At 37.4% G+C, this 21,993-nt stretch overlaps 1 protein-coding gene across 1 annotated transcript; it reads right to left on the bottom strand.

The window, feature by feature from the left end:
* Positions 1-494: 494 nt before the first annotated feature.
* On the bottom strand, positions 495-21,189 carry vangl2 (VANGL planar cell polarity protein 2). Its single transcript, XM_084405188.1, has 8 exons — positions 20,933-21,189; positions 14,281-14,535; positions 13,262-13,385; positions 11,846-12,453; positions 9,951-10,087; positions 9,660-9,795; positions 6,922-7,165; positions 495-1,876 (listed from the first exon to the last, which is right to left on the bottom strand). The coding sequence occupies exons 2-8, from the start codon at positions 14,349-14,351 to the stop codon at positions 1,616-1,618; spliced, it is 1,581 nt and encodes a 526-aa protein (XP_084261314.1). The 5' UTR covers positions 14,352-14,535; positions 20,933-21,189; the 3' UTR covers positions 495-1,615.
* Positions 21,190-21,993: the final 804 nt, after the last annotated feature.

The following is a 21,993-nucleotide window of genomic DNA, read 5'->3' as shown; positions in this document are numbered from 1 at the left end:
CAAAGTGACATTACGTTAACCAACCATTCAGCCGAACTTCTTCAGGGCCGTCATCTTGTTCCGGGTCCGACTCCGACTCCGGTTCAAATTGATTCGGTTGCACAGATGTGTCCTCAGAGACTCCCGCTGCCATTCTCCAAAATATACCCGCAACTGTTGTCAAGGCAACACTCCACGTGTATTGTGTCAAAACGCCCCACAGAACAGAGGGGCGGGGTGAGCAAAGCTCATTATCATTTAAAGACACATGCACTTAAATGGCTTGCTGAAAACAGCTGTTTTTGACCAGGTAAAATGAGTGTTTTCTTACAATACTAATGAGAATTTTTAATTAAAGTATATTACAAACTTTTCATTTAGACCCTAAAGAATCATATTAACTTGTACAAAAATGGCATTACATGACCCCTTTAAAGTACACTTTAAATAAAGACACTATAATCAGACAATCTCTCAAACATATATCCTCAAAACATGAGCCAAACTCTTAAAAGTAGAGTCGAGTTGATCTTTTATTTAAAAAAAAAAGAAAAGAAAAAAGGCTGCAACATTTTTAGTTCTGAAATTATCAATTGGTTTCCACACAATAACTAAAAAATCTACAAATCTCTTTACAACAAACCATTTTTTTTAAAGGGAAAATGTTAAAAGATTAGCTTAACTTTCATACAAAATGATAAAAGTAAAAAAAAAAAAAAAAAAAAAAGTACAAAACTGCATCGCCTGTATCCATGCATCAGGCCTAAAACCGAAACGGTCAGTTCTGGAAACCATAACCACCTACATCATGTCAAATTCCTCTTTCACTGACGTCCACAAGTTTATAAAAGCAGAATGAGTTATGTACAAGATGTGGGAAAAACTACAGTGACCCAAAGCTGGAGGTCGGTTGAGTACACGGGATGGACGAGGTCAGTCGTTTCCTCAAACCACTGGAAATCTGAGTCCGGTCCGGATCCGGCCAGCTCTGTGTGTGTGTGTGTGTGCATAGCTCTGCAGGCACAGGTACAACGATTGGCACACATTCATGTCTTTGTATTTCATGTAGAGGTCACACATTTGATTGGTCATGACAGACGCACATACCAAACAAAACAAAACCACGACTGTGTTGGGAAGAAACGGACAGTGAGTTTGCTGGTGAACAGAACAATGTAAACCAATGATATAAAGGCCCCTCGATTCATTAGGATAAAGAATAAAGTACTGCAAAAACATACGACATCTTAAAAACATTCACGACGAGTAGTGTTACAAACATGCTTCTCATGTGCTTTTGATCCACAATCATTCAATAGTAAAGCACTTGATTTCTCCGCGTTGATCAGCTACAATCTTATAGTGTTTCCATCACTTGTCATGGGTTTTGCAGGATAAATGTGTGTGTGTGTAGAGTTGCTGGTGCGTCTCGCAGAGACTGATTTGTGAAACTGTATTTGATCATTATTCACAGCTGAAACGCAGAAGAGTTAGTCAGTCTAGAGTCATCCTGACGGTCTCTAGATCGAAGGAGTTCATGTAGTGTATAAAAAAAAACATACAAACAGTCGTTTAAAAGTGATATCTAGAAAGAAATGGAGTGGTTGTGTCCCTCTGTCTCTGTCTCACTGTCCTCTCACACTGAGGTTTCCGACTGAAGCCGCATCACGAACTTGTGGCTCTTGGGGTCGATGAACTCCTCCCCCAGGTTGAAGAAGGGGAGGGGCGTCACCGTGACGACCAGGGCGAAGTCGAGGCGCCGGAGGGAGAACACGAGGCCCTGTCGCAGCGCTGATGTCACGGGCTCCTCGCTCACCAGGGTCCACTGGCGCCCCCTGCCGTTCTCACGCTGGTACTGCATGGTGGGACCAGGGGTCAGGTACCGCTCCAGGAACGCCTGGTGGAGAGAGGGATGAGAGATTTAAACACCAGTGGGACGGGAACAAATTTAAATGCATGTTGATTTGCATGCTATACTGCATCTACATGTACTTTAAACAGCATTTTGCTAATTCTTTGTACTGGAACAAGTTCTTACACCACACTTAAAATTAACCAGTGATGGATTTTTTATTTATTTATTTTTTTTATATAAAATATTCACCAGTAACGAGACAAAATATAAACTTTTCCTTATACATTAATTATTGTTAAATTATATCCATATGCACAAGTTTATAAAAAAAAAAAAAAAAAAAAAAAGCATTGTGCACTGGCAAAATGCTAAATTAAAATAACAGATGATAATATAATTAGTTAAATTAATTGATAATTATTTTTTTATATATTATTTATTTATTCATTCATTTAAATTCATCAAAATCATTAGTTAAATAATAATAATATATATATATATAATAAAAAATAAATATATAAATTATATAGATAGATAGATAGATAATTTAAAAAAAAAGAAGTTTATATTATAAAATATTCTCTAAATGTATTTTTATAATGACCAGTGGGATAAGCAGAAATTAAAATGCATGTTGATTTGCATGTTATACACAAAATGTACTTTAAACGGCATTTTGCTAATTATTTTTAAAAATAAGCCTTACACCATACTTAAAATAAACCAGTAATGGAAAAAGCGGATAAAAAAAAAAATAAAAAAAAAAGGTTAAAAACATTAAATATTCACCATTAACAAGATAAAATATACACTTTTCCTTATACATTCATCACTGTTAAACAACAAAAAGTGGACATCATATCCATATACACAAGTTCATCAAAATAAAAAAGGACAAGTTTATGTAAAATAATAGATAATATAATTAGTTAAAAAAATTATATATATTTATATAGTGCCCTCTACAATTAATGGCACCCCTGGTAAATATGCTCAAAACTGGCTGTAAAAAATCAATCTGCATCGTTTATCCTTTTGATCTTTCATTCAAAAAATTAGCAAAATTCTAACCTTTCATTGAAGTAAAAGAATTGAATGTGGGGGGGGGGAATCACATTATGAAATAAATGTTTTTCTCCAAAACATGTTGGCCACAATTATTGGCACCCTTTTATTAAATACTTTTTGCAATCTCCTTTTGCCAAGATAACAGCTCTGAGTCTTCTCCTATAATGCCTGATGAGTTTGGAGATCACCTGACAAGAGATCAGAGACCATTCCTCCATACAGAATCTCTCCAGATCCTTCAGATTCCCAGATCCATGTTTGTGCTTCTCTTCAGTTCAGCCCACTCATCAGGTCAGGGGACTGGGACGCTCATGGCAGAAGCTTCATTTTGTGCTCAGTTACCCATTTTTGTGTTGATTTTGATGTTTTGTTTTGGACCGTTGTCCTGATGGAAGATCCCACCACGGCCCATTACAAGAGTTCTAGCAGAGGCTGTCAGGTTTTGATTTTTTATCTGTTGATATTTGATAGAATCCACGATGCCATGTATCTGAACAAGAAGTCCAGGACCTCCAGCAGAAAAATATGCCCACAACATATAAGATCCAGTGGTATATTAAATTGTACACATGGGGTACTTTTTATCCTTGTGTTCACCAAACCCATCTAGTGTGTTTGCTGCCAAAAAGCTCTGTTTTAGTCTCATCTGACCACAGAACCCTGTGCCGTCTGAAGATCCAGTCGTGTCTGACAATTACATTTGCTGGAGTTTGTTTCTGGATGAGCGAGGAGGATTTTTCTTGAAACCCTCCCAAACAACATGTGGGGATGTAGTTTTTTTTTTTAGTTTTTAGTTTTTTGGCTTTCTGACCCCAAGACTCAACTAATCTCTGCAATTCTCCATCTGTGATCCTTTGAGAGTCTTTGGCCACTCAAACTTTCCTCCTCGCCGTGCATTAAGACAATATAGACACACGTCCTCTTCCTGGCAGATTCATAACATCATTAGTTGATTGGAACTTCTTAATTATTGCCCTGATGGTCAGAATGGGGATTTTCAATTCTTTAGCTATTGTCTTACAGCCACTTTCTATTTTGTGAAGTTCAACAATCTTTTGCTGCACATCAGAACTATATTCTGTGGTTTTACTCATTGTGACGGATGATTAAGGGGATTTGGCCTTTGTGTTTCCTCATATTTAAACTCCTGTGAAACAAGAAGTCATAGCTGGACAGTTTCATGTTCCTAGTCACCCTGGTGTGCTAATAAAGGTAAATATTAATAGGAATATACTTCAGAGATATTTTACTCGTAAAAAATTCTAGGGGTGCCAATAATTGTGGCCAACGTGTTTTGGAGAAAAACATTTATTTCATAATGTGATTTCCCCCCACTTTCAATTCTTTTACTTCAATGAAAGGTTAGATTTTTGCACATTTTTTTAATGAAAGATCAAAAGGATAAACGATGCAGATTTATTTTTTACAGCCATTTTTGATCATATTTACCAGGGGTGCCATTAATTGTGGAGGGCACTATATATATGTACCAGTCAAAAGTTTGGAAACACTACTATTTTTAATGCTGTTGAAAGAAGTCTCTTATGCTCATCAAGCCTGCAGTTAAAAAAAAAAAAAAAAAAAAAAAAAAGTCATATGAAATATTATTACAATTTAAAATAATGGTTCTCTTGTTTAATATACTTTAAAATGTAATTTATTTTTGTGATGCAAAGCTGAATTTTCATCAGCAAGTACTCCAGTCTTATGATCCTTCAGAAATCATTCTAATATGATGATTTATGATCAATGTTGGAAACAGTTGTGCTGCTTAATATTTTTTTTATAACCTGAGATACTTTTTTCAGGATTATTTGATGAATAAAAAGTTAAAAAGAACTGTATTTATTTAGAATAGAAATCTTTTGTAACAATATACACTACCGTTCAAAAGTTTGGGAACAATAACTATTTTTTTTTTTAAGAAATTAGTACTTTAATTCAACAAGGATGCGTTAAATTGATAAAAGGTGATGGTAACGATTTATATTGTTAGAAATGTTTTTATTTTGAATAAATGCTGTTTTTATGAATAAATGCTGTTAACGTTTTACTCATCAATGAATCCTGAAAAAAGTATTCCAAAAAATATATATTAAACAGCACAACTGTTTCCATCATTGATAATAACTGAGTATCAAATCATCATATTAGAATGATTTCTGAAGGATCATAAGACACCAAAGACTGGAGTACTTGCTGATGAAAATTCAGCTTTGCATCACAAAAATAAATTACATTTTAAAGTATATTAAAAAAGAGAACCATTATTTTAAATTGTAATAATATTTCATAATATAACTGTTTTTTTTTTGTTTTTTTTAACTGCAGGCTTGATGAGCATAAGAGACTTCTTTCAACAGCATTAATAAATAGTAATGTTTCCAAACTTTTGACTGGTACTGTATATATATATATATATATTTTTTTTTTTTTTTAATATATATTCTTTACATTTATTTTTATTATCTAAAAATAATTTATAAAATGTTTGACAAAAAAAATTTTAATTGTTGAAAATATTCTTTTTTGGAAAGGTTTCAATCAAATAAAGCCATTTCTTATGCAATGCTGAACAATATATTACAATTTGAATCGCAGTACTGAAAATACTATTCAAATAGGAAATACATAGTAGTTATCAGTTATTTTGTATTTTAATCCAATTTTGCGGAACGATGTCTTAAGTTTTGGCAGTTAAAAATGAAAACTAAAATAAAAACTAAAATCAAGAAATTTACTGGCCCTCAAATTGTTTCAATCCTGTATGAGTTTCTTTCTTCTGTTGAACATAAAAGAAGATATTTTGAAGAACCCATTGACTTCCATAGTATTTTTTATTTTTTTTACTTTTTTCAACTATGGAAGTCAATGGGTTCTTCAAAATATCTTCTTTTATGTTCAACAGAAGAAAGAAACTCATAACAACTTGAGGGCCAGTAGATGATGACGGAATTTTTATTAAATGAACTAAGAGTAAAAAGGGGCTTTCGCACCAGAGGAACATTTTCATAGTTCCTAGAACTATTGACGGAAGTTCCCGGATTTTGCCGTGTTCGCATCGCAGAAACTAGGAACTATTTTAGTTCTAGGAACTCTTCTGGAGGAACTAATTTACTTGTACTTCAGAGTCGGTCTAAACCAGCGCTAGAGGAACTACAGTGACGTTAGTGTTCGCCGATTGGCCGAACGCACGCGAAACACCAGCACCCGCCATTTTTAAACACACAGATTACAGTCTATATATTTACTCCAGAAACTAACTCTGCGAACAAAACAGTGATAGATGGAGCACTTAACTTTCACGCTGAGGAGAAAATCCAACGCAACTTTGAGGAGCCAATAGAATCATGATCATGTGTTTCTGCTCCGCAACACTGGACATCAGCCGTATGCTAATACATTTTCATTACCGTCTACTTTCTATGTATAATAGTTCTGTCTAATACCGTGTTCGACAGATCGTAAATGAACATGGAGAATGCGAGCGCTGTTTGTTTGCTCTGGCGTTCTCAGCGCCGCCAAAATAAAGGTCCGTCGCGCTGTCAAAATAAAAGTCACGACAACAAGCGCGGCTTACGTCACTTCAGAGTTTCTACTGGCGGTGCGAATGCAACCAGGAAAACGTTCGTAAGGAAAATGTTCTTTAGGGAACTATTAGTTCTCCTGGTTGCAAGTTCCCAGAACTACGACCGAATGATGACAGAATTAAGTGACCTATTCCTTTAATGTTACTTTCAGGTTCATTCGTCACACTAGCATTGGAAGGTTGAGACGATCGCATTGTGAGATATAGTACTCACTGAAGTCTGCTTATACAGGAGTCAACATTTGAAGAGGATCAACACATAACTTTCATCAAAGTTATACATGAATTTTGAACAATACCGGTTCTTTAACTATTTTGATCCACTTCAAACGTTGACTACTGTATATTGCAAATATTGTGACATGTACCAAGTTGTGTGAGTATTGCGTGCAGGTGGAAGCAGAAGCGTGTCCCGTCTCGGTTCAGTCACCTTGGGCGTCATGTTGTGTGTGATGCAGAACTGCAGGTGGGCGATGATGCTCTCCATGCTGTGGTAGGGCTGCTGGCGGGTCGTGCGCAGGTACTTCTGCATGGCTCGAGCCATGGGGGCGAAGATGGCCTGCGCCGCCTCCCGGGGGTCCATCACCTCACGCGGGTGTTTGGGGGACGCCGCCACCTCGTCGTCCTGGAGCCGTTTGATATGAGTGAACGCCTCCTCTACTGCCACCACCAGCCTGGGAGGAGAAACACAACTATGAGCACACGTTCTCCACAGACCAAAGATTAAAGGGATAGCTCACCCAATAAAATCAGCCCATGATTTACTCACCCTCAAGCCATCCCAGGTGTGTATGACTTTCTTCTTTCAGACGAACACAATCAGAGTTATATTAAAAAATGTCCTGGCTCTTCCAAGCTTTATAATGGCAGTGAATGGGGTTATTTTTTTCCAAAGTCCATCAAAACGCATCCATCCGTGATTAAAGTGCTCGAAACGGCTCTGACAGGTTAATAAATGCATGCTATACTGCATCTACATGTACTTTAAACAGCATTTTGCTAATTCTTTGTACTGGAACAAGTTCTTACACCACACTTAAAATTAACCAGTGATGGATTTTTTTTTTATTTTTTTTATATTAAATATTCACCAGTAACGAGACAAAATATAAACTTTTCCTTATACATTCATCAGTGTTAAAATTATATCCATATGCACAAGTTTAAAAAATAAAAATAATACAGTGATACAATTAATTTAATTATAACAGATAATATTAGATAAATTTGAAAAAAAAAATTAATATTTTATTTATTTTTTCATTAATTCATTTAAATTGATCAAAATCATTAGTTAAATAATAATAATATAATAAAATAAAAAAAATTATATATATATATATATATATATATATATATATATATATATATATATAGAATAAAAAAAATCAAAAATAAAAGTTTATGAAAAAATAAAAAAATTCTTAAACAAACGCATCGCTTCACTGCAGAAGGCCTTCATTAACCCCCCAGAGCAGTGTGGAGTACTTTAATCACAGATGGATGCGCTTTGATGGACTTCGAAAACCCATTCACTGCCATTATAAAGCTTGGAAGAGCCAGGACATTTTTTAATATAACTCTTGATTGTGTTCATCTGAAGAAAGTCATATACACCTAGGATGGCTTCAGGGTGAGTAAATCATGGGCTGATTTTAGTTTTTGGCTGAACTATAACTGTAACTGTTTAACGCAGTGCAACACCGGGCTGGTGTTAGTTGTTGTTACATTATGGCATTATCAAATCCCTGTATAATATTGGCCAAACAACATTTAATTCAAACATCCACTTAATCTTTAATATTTGGTCACTTCTGTATGATGCAACAGCCACTGTCATTTCTTGCACAAGAACATGTGCACATCAAAACATGCAAACTCAGAGCGAGGGTTTAAACTTCTATTCTGAAATCGCGATGAACAACTTTTTGCGTTCCCAAATGCACGTTATTGGAAACCCAAACAAACAGCGCATGCAGAGATTGAGTGTGTGTGGAGCAGCGTTTACTGTGAACGGAGCTGAGGTACTTTTAACATGTGATCTGCACGCATGTACATAAAGCGTTGTGCTTGTCTGTGGAAAAAGAAAAAACTGCGCATATATTTATTTAACTGAATCGCAGCCTTTGTGATTTCACAATAGCACGATGCTATATTATGATTGTAAATGGTTTTAATGTATCGCGTAGCCTTAGAAAACGGTGGAACGCGCCACTTCCGGTATTTTACCGGTTATACGACACGGGGAAATTGCAATCGAGGATTTTTTTTAAGGCGAGACACTACAGGTGAACAGGGTAACATTTTAACTAGCAGATATCACCATGATATCACACCTTTCCCAATTGATTACATACATTAAGATGAAAAAAAACAAAAAAACAAGTTTTCTGTAATTTAATGTTTAAATATGCAAATTTCTAATATATAATTAAATATGCGCTAATTTGCATATATTTAAAAAAACTAAATCTGAGTATTGGATAAATCCCTCTGTAAATGTCTTCATAATATAACTAGGTACAAGACTGGGAGGTTTGGTGTATATAGGTGCTGCTGAAGTGGAGATTTCGGGCTTGGAGAATGAGAGAAAAGTCATTTTGAGAAAACGGGCTTTAAAGATTTATCATCAGCCAATGAGATTGCACATTCAGCCCTTTTACTTTCACGATTGGCTGCTGATAAAAAGGAAATGACCATATTTGGATCCGACAGCATTGTACAGGAGAGAGAGAGCTTTCCAGCGGTGTGTGTGATGACAGGGAGCAGACAGGGATCGCGGAGCAGCAGGATTATTTACAACGCCAACTTTTGATGAATTTATGAGAAATCTACAGACGCAAACAGACAAAGTGTAGTAAAATAAATACCTAAATGTGTATTTTGGACTTTTTTTTTTTTTTTCACCACAAGTCTGAAAGAAGACATGTTATTGAAAATCTCAAAATTGACCAGTAAAAAACCCCGATGTTTTTGCCTGCCGTGTCTCGCCTTAACCGAGGAATCGTGAAATCCCTATTTCCATCTACATTCTGACTCATTCAAAGTTTTATATTTTCATCATTAGATCGTTATTGTATGTAATAATGAGTTTTTTCTTTGTTGTTTTGTGAGATTCACCCAGATATTCGAGACTAGTTGTGTTGAAGTGTGTTCCAGGACTCTGACCTGGCCTTGCGCTTGCGGACCCTGCGGTCCATCTCCGCCTCCTCGTAGTAATATTCGTTATGAGAGTTGTCTCTCCTGCGGGCGGCGGCGGCGATCATCGCACGGGACTGACCCGTCGAGTTATTAGTGCTGTTCTCTGGGGAGCAAAAACAACAAGTCAGAACCGGTGGACAATCAAACACAAATCATAATCGCATTCATCGACTGAAAGATACTTTGGGAATGAAAAGAGTGAAAACACAAGAGAAAAATACACATAAAAATGGAGAAAGACCATGACATGTCGCGTACCTTCTCCCAGAGAGTAGACTTTAAATCCAGACATCTTTTTAGACAGGATGGACTTGGGTAGATTGAGTAAAGCAGGGTTGTAGACTGAGAAATCAGTGTAGTAGTGATCCAGGACCCACACCGCTGCTCGCTGGATACTGAGAACACACACACACACACACACACACACACACACACACACACACACACACACACACACTGTTTACAACATCACGATTCTTCACACTTCTGCTTTACTCTAGGGCTTCATGAGTATTTGAAATAAAACCAATATTGTGATATGGATCAGTGCAACTATGTTCATTTGTTTTTTAACGCCGTGCTTCTGTGGCTATTAAACTATATCAGGTGTTTACAATTTATTTTTGCTAAAAACTATAAAACTATATTTGGTTTAACTCAGTTAAAAATGTCTTCAAATGAGTAAACTGAATAAAAAGGGTCAAAACTAGCACTATCTAATAAAAGATGCTTCAATGATAAAGAGTGCGATTATCAAACACCGAAAGCTATGATCTAAATCATGCATGTGCTGCACATTTCAGAGTGAAGCGCGGCGCCGAGTTCATGCACACGAGAGCTGCTCATTACATGTGATCTAAGTGGAAAAGCAACTCCATCTCTGCACCGGCTCTGAGTTCGGGTCGCTTTAACGGCATTTGGGAGAATAACATAGGGTGGCCATACGTCCGGATTTTAAGCCCCCTGTACGGCGCAGCCTCAAGCCGGACACTCATTTGTCCTCCTTTTTGGAGTTGCGCTGAATTGGCCTAAAAAACCCGCTCTAGAATCTTTATTGGGGCGCAGCAGCAGCATAGCGTCTAATGCCGTAAGAGCTCTGGTCAAACAGATGATTGGCTGAAAGCGCTGTCAAATAAATATCTGATATATCATTGGTTAAAACCGTAAACAAGCCTCCACGACGTGGAGTCCACGTGCTGGCTACGTCACATCATGACGTTAACATGCCGAAACGTCAGACCTCATTTAATCCGGAATGGACAAAAGAGCACGAGTTTGTCCATGATGACCCCAGAGGAGCTGCTGTCGCCTGAGCTGCTGCAGAGGGGGAACTTCTTTAAGAACTGAAATGTGTATTTATTTATTTTTCACATTCATTATTTGTTTATTTATGTATTTATCTTATTTCCAGAAGTCCAGAAATGTTATGTTTTCAGGAACTGCACACTTTGCAAGACAGGTTCATCTCAGTGGTCAGTTTTTGAAACAGACATCAATGTCTTGAATAAATACAAATACTGTGAACAAACACTTGGCCTCTTCTGTTACACACAGGTCTACATCAAGATATATCGTAGATCAAATTGTTTGGCAATGAATAGAGTAGGCTATTTCAGAATCACTGCATCATGATGCCATCGATATGATGGACAAAATTGTATTGTAGTTGCGAGTACACCAGAGTCCTATGCGATTATTCTTGCCTCACTAAATGCCGCAAAGTGTCCTCCTTTTGGGTGTTATGGAAATGGCCACCCTAAAACAACATGTGCCAACCATCTTCACAAAAGCTGTGTCTATTTTCTTTGGTTATATTGTATTTATTCATTTATGCTCAGAATAATGTATCAGTAAGGTAAGGGAATGGGTTGTGATTTGTTGTATTATTGAATTTTAAGAATGCCCGATATATCGGCCGATTGAATTTATATACAAATTTGGATTTAGATTTATCGGCCAATATGTCGGTTATCGGCTTTCAAATAGAAAGAGTTATCAGTATCGGCCAACATTTTCATATCGGTGCATCCCTATAATAAAGGAGTAATAAAAATAATAATAATAATAATAATAATAATAGTAAATGAAGATACTGTGCAATGATCTGCAACATGTAGAGTGAGTTATGGCCTGTCCTCGGTCAGCGCTCTCACCTGAGGTGTCCCACGTTGTAGAAGCGGCTGGCTCCGTCAGTGGTGCGGACCACTTTGAGGCAGAAAGCCGGCCTGAGGTGCCTCACCTCCAGGAGCACGAGCGCCAAATACTGGATGAACAGCAGCGCGTCCACCAGCGACACGGCGTATCCCACAATGCCCCTGTAATCGCGCTCTCGGGGCTCCAGCACCCTCACGCCGTAGAACAGCCAGTACGACGCCACGAAGAGGAAGACCAGCGCCATCAGCAGGCAGCGGAAGACGAAGAAGCGCGGGAGCGTGGCGCGCGGAGGCCGGAGGAACAGAGCCCAGGACGAGATGAGGAGGACCAGGAGCTTGAAGGCCAGGGACACGTAAAGGCCTTCGCAGGGCGTCCCGCAGGGGTCCAGGGAGTCGCGCCACAGCAGCTGAGGCAGCAGGAGGAAGGCCAGGGGCGTCAGGAGCGCAAACAGGCCCAGGATGCCACTCAGGACGGGTCCCGCGAAACGACGGCACTCCAGGGGCGAAGAGTCCTCGAGCTCTTTCGACGCCCGCGTGAGGTCTTCATTCGAGACGCTGTGCTCGGACGTCCCGGTCACTACGGTCGTGGTCTCGCCCCAGTTATCATCCTGACGGGGAATCAAGAGAGAGTCTGTGAGTGACAATAACACACTGAGAGGAGTGAGTCTGATACTTCAGAAGACTTGGAATATCGTTGAAGTCCCCCTGTGGTGAAAATCAAGCTTTTAATGTTGTTTATGTGTCTATGTGGTGTTTTTAATACCCTTTAAGACAAACCATGTGTAAATTCATAACTCAACACCATTTCTGAATATTTTCTTCTTAAAACTGCAGTGAACCAAAGACAGTCTCAAACACACGCTTTGAAATCGCTGGTGTTTCTGACGTCACAAACTACCTTGTAACCAATCAGATCAACGTGTGATCATCAACGAAAAAAATTATGATTTATTTATAAATTTTATTTATTCATATATTAGTGACTGTGTTTTTATATATATATATATATATATATATATATATAAAAACCACAGTCACTAATATATAAATAATAAAATTATTTATAAATAAAATAAATATTTTAATAAATAAAATATAAATAATATATTTATAAATAAATAAAATTCACTAGTTGAAGCTGAAATAAAAAAATATATATAAATATTCAATGAAAAACAGATTAAAACTAAATTGGAAATTTTGCATTGGTAACTTACTGAAATAAAAAGTTTAGGTTCAAGTACTAAAATGATTAAAACTAAAAATAAGAAAATCACATAAAAATGCACTAAAAATAAAATAAATTTCAAAGCTGAAACCAAAACAGAGTTTTTAATATTTTTAATTTGCTGTGTCCTGATGTTTTACTTTACTCTTCTCCCTGTAATGCTCTCGAAACACACGTTTAGCACTGACCCGGTCGTCTCCGCGTGTGGACTCGGCGTCCAGCAGTGGCTCTCCGGGAGCCTGGATGGTGACGGATTTGTCTGCTCGACTGCTGCTGTCTCGGCTCTTAGAGCGATGTCTGTCTCTCCGGTCCCTAAAGACACGGGACACAAGTTACTTTATACAGCACTGGCCTTCACAACCGGCAAACACACAGAGCCACTAAAGCCGTCTATACACTGCGAACGAAAGAAGCAAGCCTCTGTTGACATTAGGGGTGGGAGATATGAGATAGGAGTCATTTTATTTTACGATAACTATATCACAAGATACTGTAGTTATTTTTTGCTTTAAATATACCACTGAAAATTCACCAATTTCAATATCACAAAAAACGATGTAAGCTTGTTTCCGTCACTGAATAAAACTAAAAAGGTGTTTGCAACTATCTTATGATTCGGACTTCTTTGCTGAGCAATTGTATGTTTATATCCCGCAATTAAATCGAGTTATAACGTCCAATTCTGAAAAAAAAAAAAAATTATATATATATCTTTTACATTTTTTTTTAATTCCGTGGCAGAAACAAGGTTCCATAAAAACGATGGGATTTGCAACTATCTTACGGTTCTGACTTCTTTCCTGAGCTACTGCAAGTTTACATCTTGCAAGTCTGACTTTTTTCCCCCTAGATATAAACCCGGGTTATAAAGTCCAATTCTGAGGGAGAAAAAAAATGCACAATTATCTTTACATTTTTTTTTTTTTTTATTACCATTTACCAATACCACTGAAATTTCACCAATTTCAGTATCACAAAAAAATATAGAAGCTTGTTTCCATCACTGGATAAAAATAAAAGGTAATAACTAGGCTAACAATTCTGACTTTTTTTCTCTCAGATATAAACTCGAGTTAAAACGTCCAATTCTGAAAAAAATAAATAAAATAATAATAATAATAGGTTTTTTTTTTTTTTACAATTATCTTTAGCTACATTTTTTAAACTCCAAACAAGCTCCCCTAAAAGCGCTGGGATTTGCGTGTACCTGTGCTTGCGAGAGCTGCGTGAATGGGAAGACTTGTAGGAATATCCGGAGTACTGCGACTCGTTGTCCATGTCTGGGGCCGGTGGGCGGGGTTTATGGGCCCCAGCTCCGCCCCTGGAGCGCTCGGTGGTTCCGCCCAGCTGAGACTTGCGCTCAGAGATGGATTTGGACGACAGAGACAGTGGCAGCTTCAGCAACTCCACTTTACTCCTGAGAGAATCTATCTTGGAGGCCGGCAGACAGGAGAGGACGGACCTGTGGGGGAAACACTGACAGATGAGAGGAGCGCTTTACCCAATCCTGGACGTGGTTTGGCAGGATTAACAATTATATGCTTTTTAAACATCATTCAAGAATTACAAAAATATAAAAGAAATCTATATAAAAAAATAAAAATAAAATAAAAAACACTGGAGAGAAAAGCCAATTCACTTTGTAATTTTTGTGTGCAATTTTTACAATTGCCAGTTAAACATTGAAGTGGATAAATTTATCATCTGATAAAAAGACATGCACAAACTGATGGAAAAGCATTCATCAAATAAATCCCTCGATGCACAACAAATCACGCACGCGACTTTGCCACAGAGGCTGTGATTGGATAACTAGACTAACCAGAAAATCCGAAATCCTTGACATCGACGTCACAACACAGAACGCTTGAGATGCTCAAATAGGTTCATTTCACACCCTAAACGCTGCGTTCAGGTTCTTGATAGTTTATCAAATTCAAGAATCAAGAGTCACAATTACAAAAATAAATAATAAACACTGGACGGAAAAGCTGATGCACGTAAATTCCAAAAATTCGCATAAAAAAAACTTAAACACTGAAGTTGATAAATTTATCATCTAATAAAAAGACTATGATTGGAAACACATTTACAGAATAAATCCCTCAATGAAGATTGTGTTGTGAGATTGTGAATCTCACAACAACAACAACAACAACAACAACAACCTCTTGCCTCAACAGTGGACGTGATTGGATAACTAGACTAACCAGTGGACCAATGGCATCGCAGCATCTCAAATGTTGGTATGGTGGCTCTGAAACGCCCGAGTCAAAGTGTGAGATCAGAATGATTTGGTTTAATCCCCTCCAGAAGCGTCTCACGAGTGTGTTCCCGAACACCAGCATCCGAACATCAGCGTTTACTGTGTTTCGTCTGACGCTCCGACACACACTAATTTATGACGGAGGGGAAAAGAGCCACAGTTTCTCCCCGATTACAACCACTTCCATTTTATTGCTGATATTTTGAGCCAGTTTCCCAGGAAGTGAAGCTTTTGTTTTCTTGAACACATGGGATGGAAACACTGCTTTATCTGCAAATGTTATAATGTGATATTCCAATTTTGCACACGAGTTAAAAATTTGCAACTTTGGATGAAACATAAAGCTATTAATAAGACAATTTAGTGCCAAAACAATATAGCACCTCAATTATATTTGTATTTTGGTTTAAAAGACTATAGTTATATGCAAAACATGTAAATGCTGCGGATGGCAAAGAGGAACACTCTAAGAAATATAATAGGGACGCTCCTATATTGGCCGATATCGATAACTCCTTATTTGAAAGCCGATAACCGATATATTGGCCGATAAATCTAAATCCACATTTATAAATCATTTTTGAGAGCCTGATTACAAAAACAAGTCGCACCATTAAAAGCCACGTCCCAAGCAAACAATTATAATAATGTTCTCATTATAATTTTATGTAACTTGTATGACTTAGGCTATATAACTGTATTTTCCCTTTTCGAAATGATTTCAATCATATTTCAAGCAATTCAAAACCATAATGTTGAACAGTGCACATCTGAAGAGTCTCAGCCGGAGGAAATAATACAGTATTTATCGGCTTTAATAAATCGGCCAAAATTTCTTACTGGGCCGATAACGATAACATTAAAAAATGAACATATATATATATCGGCTGATACCGATATGGTGGCCGATATGGTGCATCCCTAAAATATCATCTAAATTGATTTTACACATTTCAAACATTATTGCATATTATATTAGCGCACACACACACATCTCAGAGACGTTTCACGAGTGTTCATCTGCAATACGTCTCCAAGACATTTCCCGACAGATGTTAAATAGACATCTAGAAAACGTTAAATGAGTAAAAATGACTTTTTAAAGATGTTTACCAACAGACATCTTGGAGACGTACGTGTGCCATCAGGGAAAGTTATCACATATTTTCCTCAATATCGCGCAGCCCTAATTTACACGCATATATTCAACCCCGAAACCCCACATTTGACCCTTTATGTAAAAAACGAAGAGCCTTATTCTCAAAACACGGGCTGGGGAAAATTGTTCTCAAATCATTCTCACCAAAATCGTCTCATTCAATTAAACGCAACAATTTGGGCAACACACAATTTCACACAGAAATTCGTTCTGCTCACACACTGAATGATGCCCATTGTGCTCGAACATCTCACAGGAATACATAATCACACTCCTAATCATTTTAAAATGACTTCAAGTATGTTACCGAGACAAACAGGTGACATGAACACACTTCTGTAATGCTTTAAGAACATTAAAACACTTTTTGTGACTAAGCTCCGCCAAAGCGTCCTGCACAAGGACTTCGGCATCTCCATAAAAACCCCATTACTCAGTCACACACACACACACACACACACACATTCCCCAGCCATCGCCTGTCATCTCCACAGCAACTGAGCTTGTGTGTTACTATGGGAATGAATGCGAGGGTACGCGTGATGGGTCAGACGGGGGGTGTGTGTTTCTATGGCCGTCTGACCTTTACACACACCCCGATATGAAAGTATGAAACTTTTAAACAGTATTAGGAAATAAGCGTCTATTTCCTCAAGGTTTTATGCAGAGTTGTTTTGCTCGCTCTAAAGTAACAGCTCGATTCGATTATCTAAATTAGAGGCGGCACTGCGGCATCTATTTTCGCTCACATTTCTGTCTCCTAACAAGACTCATGTGAGACGGGACGAGACAGACAGCATTTCTTCAAGCACAAACACACATGCTGAGTGTGTGTGGGCCGTCAGGAGTTGTTTACGGAGCTGATAAGACACCATTTGTCCAGGACGGATTCGGAGCATGTGTCACCCATCAGTCTGAGGAGGAGCGACACACACACACACACACACACACACACACACACACACACACACACACACACACACACACACACACACACACACACACACACACACACACACACACACACACTCAACATATCAGTTCTAGCATTCTAGCAACTATTTTTGGTTTTTCGATTTCAGATAATCGTTTTATGCAACAAGTCAATAGTTCATAAGTGTATTAATACAGTGCATTTCCCACACATTAATTCAATTTAAATCAGGTTAAGCTTGCTGTTTTTAATAAATGTTTATAAGGAATACAACTAGAATATGTTTATTTTATACTTGTACTTTTCATTCTTGTTCTGTATATTACATTAAGGATTTTTTGTGGAGCGAGTGGAACTAAAATAAAGTTTGTACGACCAGTATTTTACATTATTTCTGAATATGCTGCTAATAAAATGTGACTTGGATACCAATGTGACTTAGCTTTTCTTTTTCCTTTTAATAACGCAACTTTGACCCAGTACGACTTCTTTTATCACCATAAAATATGGTAATTACTTGCCTGGCTTAATCAAAAGTACTGAAAGAATTGTTCATGAAATTATAAAAGTGGAATTGTGAATCAAAACATTAAGTTCCTCAAGATTCCCACAATTAGACATTTTCATATTCACTATTGTTTTGCCTTTAAGGCTTAGATCACCCAAAAAAAATGAAAAAGTCATTCCTTACCCTCATGTCGCTCTAAACCCGTGAGACTTTCCTTCATCTTCAGGACACAAATGAAGCTGTTTTTGATCAAATCAGAGATGTTTCTGCCCCTCCACAGACAGTAACACCACTAGGCTACCACTTTCAAGGTTAAACCACTGGAGTCACATGGATTACTTTAATGATGTCTTTACCTTTCTGGGACTTGAAAGTGGTAGTTACGTAGACCGTCAATGGAGGGGACAGAAATGTCTCAGATTTCATCAGAAATATCTTCATTTGTGTTCAGAAGATGAACGAAAGTCTTACGAGTTTTGGAGTGACGAGGGTGAGTAAATGATGACAGAATGTGCATTTTTAGGTGAACTATCCCTTTAAGTTTTGATCACATTTACAGTCATTCAGGAGGTTTTTTCCTTGCCAAATCCAGTCAGTTCAATAGGAATCCACACGATAGGGAAATTCGTCTGAGGGCGAAAGATCCCCACACAGATTTCACAACAGTTCAAGTGATTTGAGAGAATTCACCACATTAACCAAACAGAAAGCTGCTAGATTATAAACAATGGAGCATTTTTGCTCATGAAATGTCACTAATGTGACCACACCTGGGACAGAGCTCTGAAAACTTTCGTGTTTATGTGGGAACTGCTCGTAAACGCTTCAGCTACAGGTGTGGTAGTGGAACAGTCTGACACAAAACAACAACATACAGACTAGATAAACCAATGTAGAAACGTTGGCTGATTATTATGTCATGACCAATAGATAATAGGATGGACAAGAGTGTGAATATTCCCGTTTTAGAAGAGAAAACTAATGTCAGAACAATATAATACACAGAAGTAAAGAATGGTACTTGATAATTCAACTAAATATATTAAATATGCACCAAATTAAATTAGCAGACAGACCTCACAATCTCAAGAGGTCCATGAGACCAACACAAGCGTCCGCATCCGACAAGATACTGAATCTGAATCCAGGACAGCACGACTAGGTTTTGCACCATAGTTTTACTGTAAAGCCCCAGAAGAAGTTCATCTGTATTCAGTGTGGATGCGTTCGGCAGCTGCAGTAATGCGTGTGTGAATGTTAGGCGTGGCAGCTGTGATTTATGAACGAAGACACCGGTCCCAGGTGTGTATTCTGCCTGGATATAGTTACTCATTATTCCAGGTCTCAACTGACCTATTTAAAAAACAACACAGTTGAACAAACACACATGCTCAGATGCCACAAGACACATTACAGGCACTAAATGAAGCCAAAAAATTCAACTACACTGCACTTTCGTTTATGAAGGATCAAAACATACTGTAACGTCAAAATGTTTTGTCCATTGCGATCATGAGCGTCCATTGAGTGTTTTAATCTAGTTCTCGGGTTACAGTCTCCTTGGAGACGGCACATGAGACATCTGAGCTCATCGCACCGCACGGGCCTCAAAGCCTCGGACTGGCGGCGTCAATCACCCCCTCGTGACATGCGCGACACCTACGGCACCCGCGCTTACGAGAGTCCGAGGCTTTCGGGCCTTCATGCGACCGCACTCGACGTGACACTGTAAACTAAATACAACTAACAAAATTAAGAAGAAAATGGATTTGTGTATACGTTCTGCATACAAGTAAAAAGTTTATACAACAAAACCCCTATTAAAAAGGGTATCTAGTACGAGCATTAGTTATTGAGGTCTTGCTAGAGAGCGAAATGCAAACAATGACAAATCACTTCAAAACCGTGAGTGCACTGAAAAATACGAGTTTGATTTAAATTTATGCACGTATAAGATTGAAATCACTAAGGTCAAATGCAAAAAAAGTATGCATTAAGAGTTCAGTTTCGAGGAAACCGTATAGAAATACAAATAAATTAATATTACCCAAAGTTACATTTATGGGTTGTGGAAATGTTTTATATTACTTTCACATTACTTGCATTGTATTATAATCAGCACTAAATGTAACAGCATCCAGTGAGTAAGTATTACTAGCGATGCTCGGATGGCCAACGAATCATTCGTTTGAACCGGATCCTTTCAATCTACGATTCGATTCGCTTTCGCTGCCTATTCGTAAATTGTTTGACTGCGAGCGTGAAGCGGGTGACAAGTTGGAATCATAAACACAAAAGCATGGCAAAATAACAATTAAAAACAGTTAAATAAAAGTAAAAAAAAAAAAGTTAAAAAAAAGTAAGAAATACAAAGCTTCTGGGAGGGCGACTCAACCGAAGCGGGATATTAAACGAATCGATTCGCAAAATTGAATCATTACGTTAAACATCACTTTATCGAGATATGGCTAAACAGCAAAACAACTTACTTTCGATGAAATACTATTAACTGTGCTTACAAACAGAGTCAAAACATAAAACGTCCTGTGCTGTAACCGGGAGCACCTTTTCTTCCGATCGGACGCTTTTGTGGATCTGAACACAAAGAAGAGTCCGACAGAAGCTCTGAAACAAACCCGCATTCAAACGCCCAGTTCACAGAACACAATGAAAGCGAATCTTGATGTTCATTTCCAGTGTATTTAATCGCAAAGTCCACGATAGATTCACGGCCAACTGTGTAACTTTAAACGTTTGATGCAACACCAGGCTGAATATAATAGCTTGTCCCGGTAGAAAACAATCCAAATGAGATATTAATGATACAATGTTTCAGAAACGGAAGTGTAATTGCTACTCTCTGCATCGCCTGTAAGAAACATGCAGAACGCACTTTCGCGCGAGTCTTTGTATCTCTTTTCAACAGAAACAATAATCCACACGATACAAAAAAAAGGCATAAAGAAAAATCCTCTTTTCCTGATAAACTCACAGTTTGCAGACGAGTAAAATCCTCAGTTGTTTTAGAGCTCCGGGTCACTGGATGTGAATGTTCTCCGGCCTGCGGCTCTACTCCGCGTCCGCGTCCGTGTGTGTTTTTTTTTTTTTCACAGAAACTCACATATTTCCGTCTCCATTCAAGCCTGAGCTGAAACACGCCCCGAATGAGCGCCGACTCGAGCCGAGGACCGAGAGCCGAGAGCAGAGGCTACACTAGACCTCCCCCATGTTCCTGCTCCGCCCTCCGCCACCGGCCTACGGGAACACGCTCAGCTCTGCGACAGGACAACATATTACATTTCAGAACAACATAATATGTACATGCATATTTTTGTACACACAATATATATTATATTGTGAGTGTGTGTGTGTACAAAAATCAGGAATGACCTTGTGATTGGAGAATATTTGTTATTATTATTAATTATTTTAAATCGAAATTACCAAATGTTTGGAAAATGTTATCATTTTTATTATTATTTGAAATTGAAATTACCTATTTTTTGCAACATTGGCATATATATATATATATATATTTTTTTTTTTAACTGCAGGAATAACTTAATTTTAGGAAAATATGTTGTATTATTATTATAATATTTAAACTGTAGGAATGACCTACTTTTAGGAACACATTTATAAAGAAATATATATATATATATATATATATATATATATATATATATATATATATATATATATATATATATTAGTACAAGTATTTTTTTGAAACTGCATTACCAATTTTTGTAACATACATAGGATTTATTTTTATTATTATTTGAAACTACAGTATTGACCTAATTTTCTTTTTTCTTTTTTTTACTGAAGGAATGACCTAATTTTTTGGAACATATTTTGTATTATTATTAATATATTTAAACTGTAGGAATTACCAAATTTTTGGAACATATTTATTATAATTGTTTTAATTATTATTTGAAACTGCAGTAATGACCTAATTTCTGGAACAAATTTTGTATCATTATAATTATTATTATTATTAGTAGTATTAGTAGTAGTAGTAGTAGTAGTAGTAGTATATTTAAACTG

Source organism: Rutilus rutilus (genome assembly GCF_951802725.1).
Source record: "Rutilus rutilus genome assembly, chromosome: 3".
NCBI classification, from domain to species: domain Eukaryota; kingdom Metazoa; phylum Chordata; class Actinopteri; order Cypriniformes; family Leuciscidae; genus Rutilus; species Rutilus rutilus.
Note: the sequence above shows the minus strand (reverse complement) of the source record. Positions and strands in the feature narration are given on the sequence as shown.

Bases quoted from the DNA above. Each gene is read 5' to 3' on its own strand.
- vangl2 (XM_084405188.1), bottom strand. From the start codon at position 14,351: ATGGACAACGAGTCGCAGTACTCCGGATATTCCTACAAGTCTTCCCAT. The intron at 10,088-11,845 runs GTGAGAGCGCTG...GTGTGTTCTCAG, and splicing joins TACAACGTGGGACACCTCAG to TATCCAGCGAGCAGCGGTGT. The intron at 1,877-6,921 runs GTGACTGAACCG...TCTCTCCACCAG, and splicing joins CACACAACATGACGCCCAAG to GCGTTCCTGGAGCGGTACCT.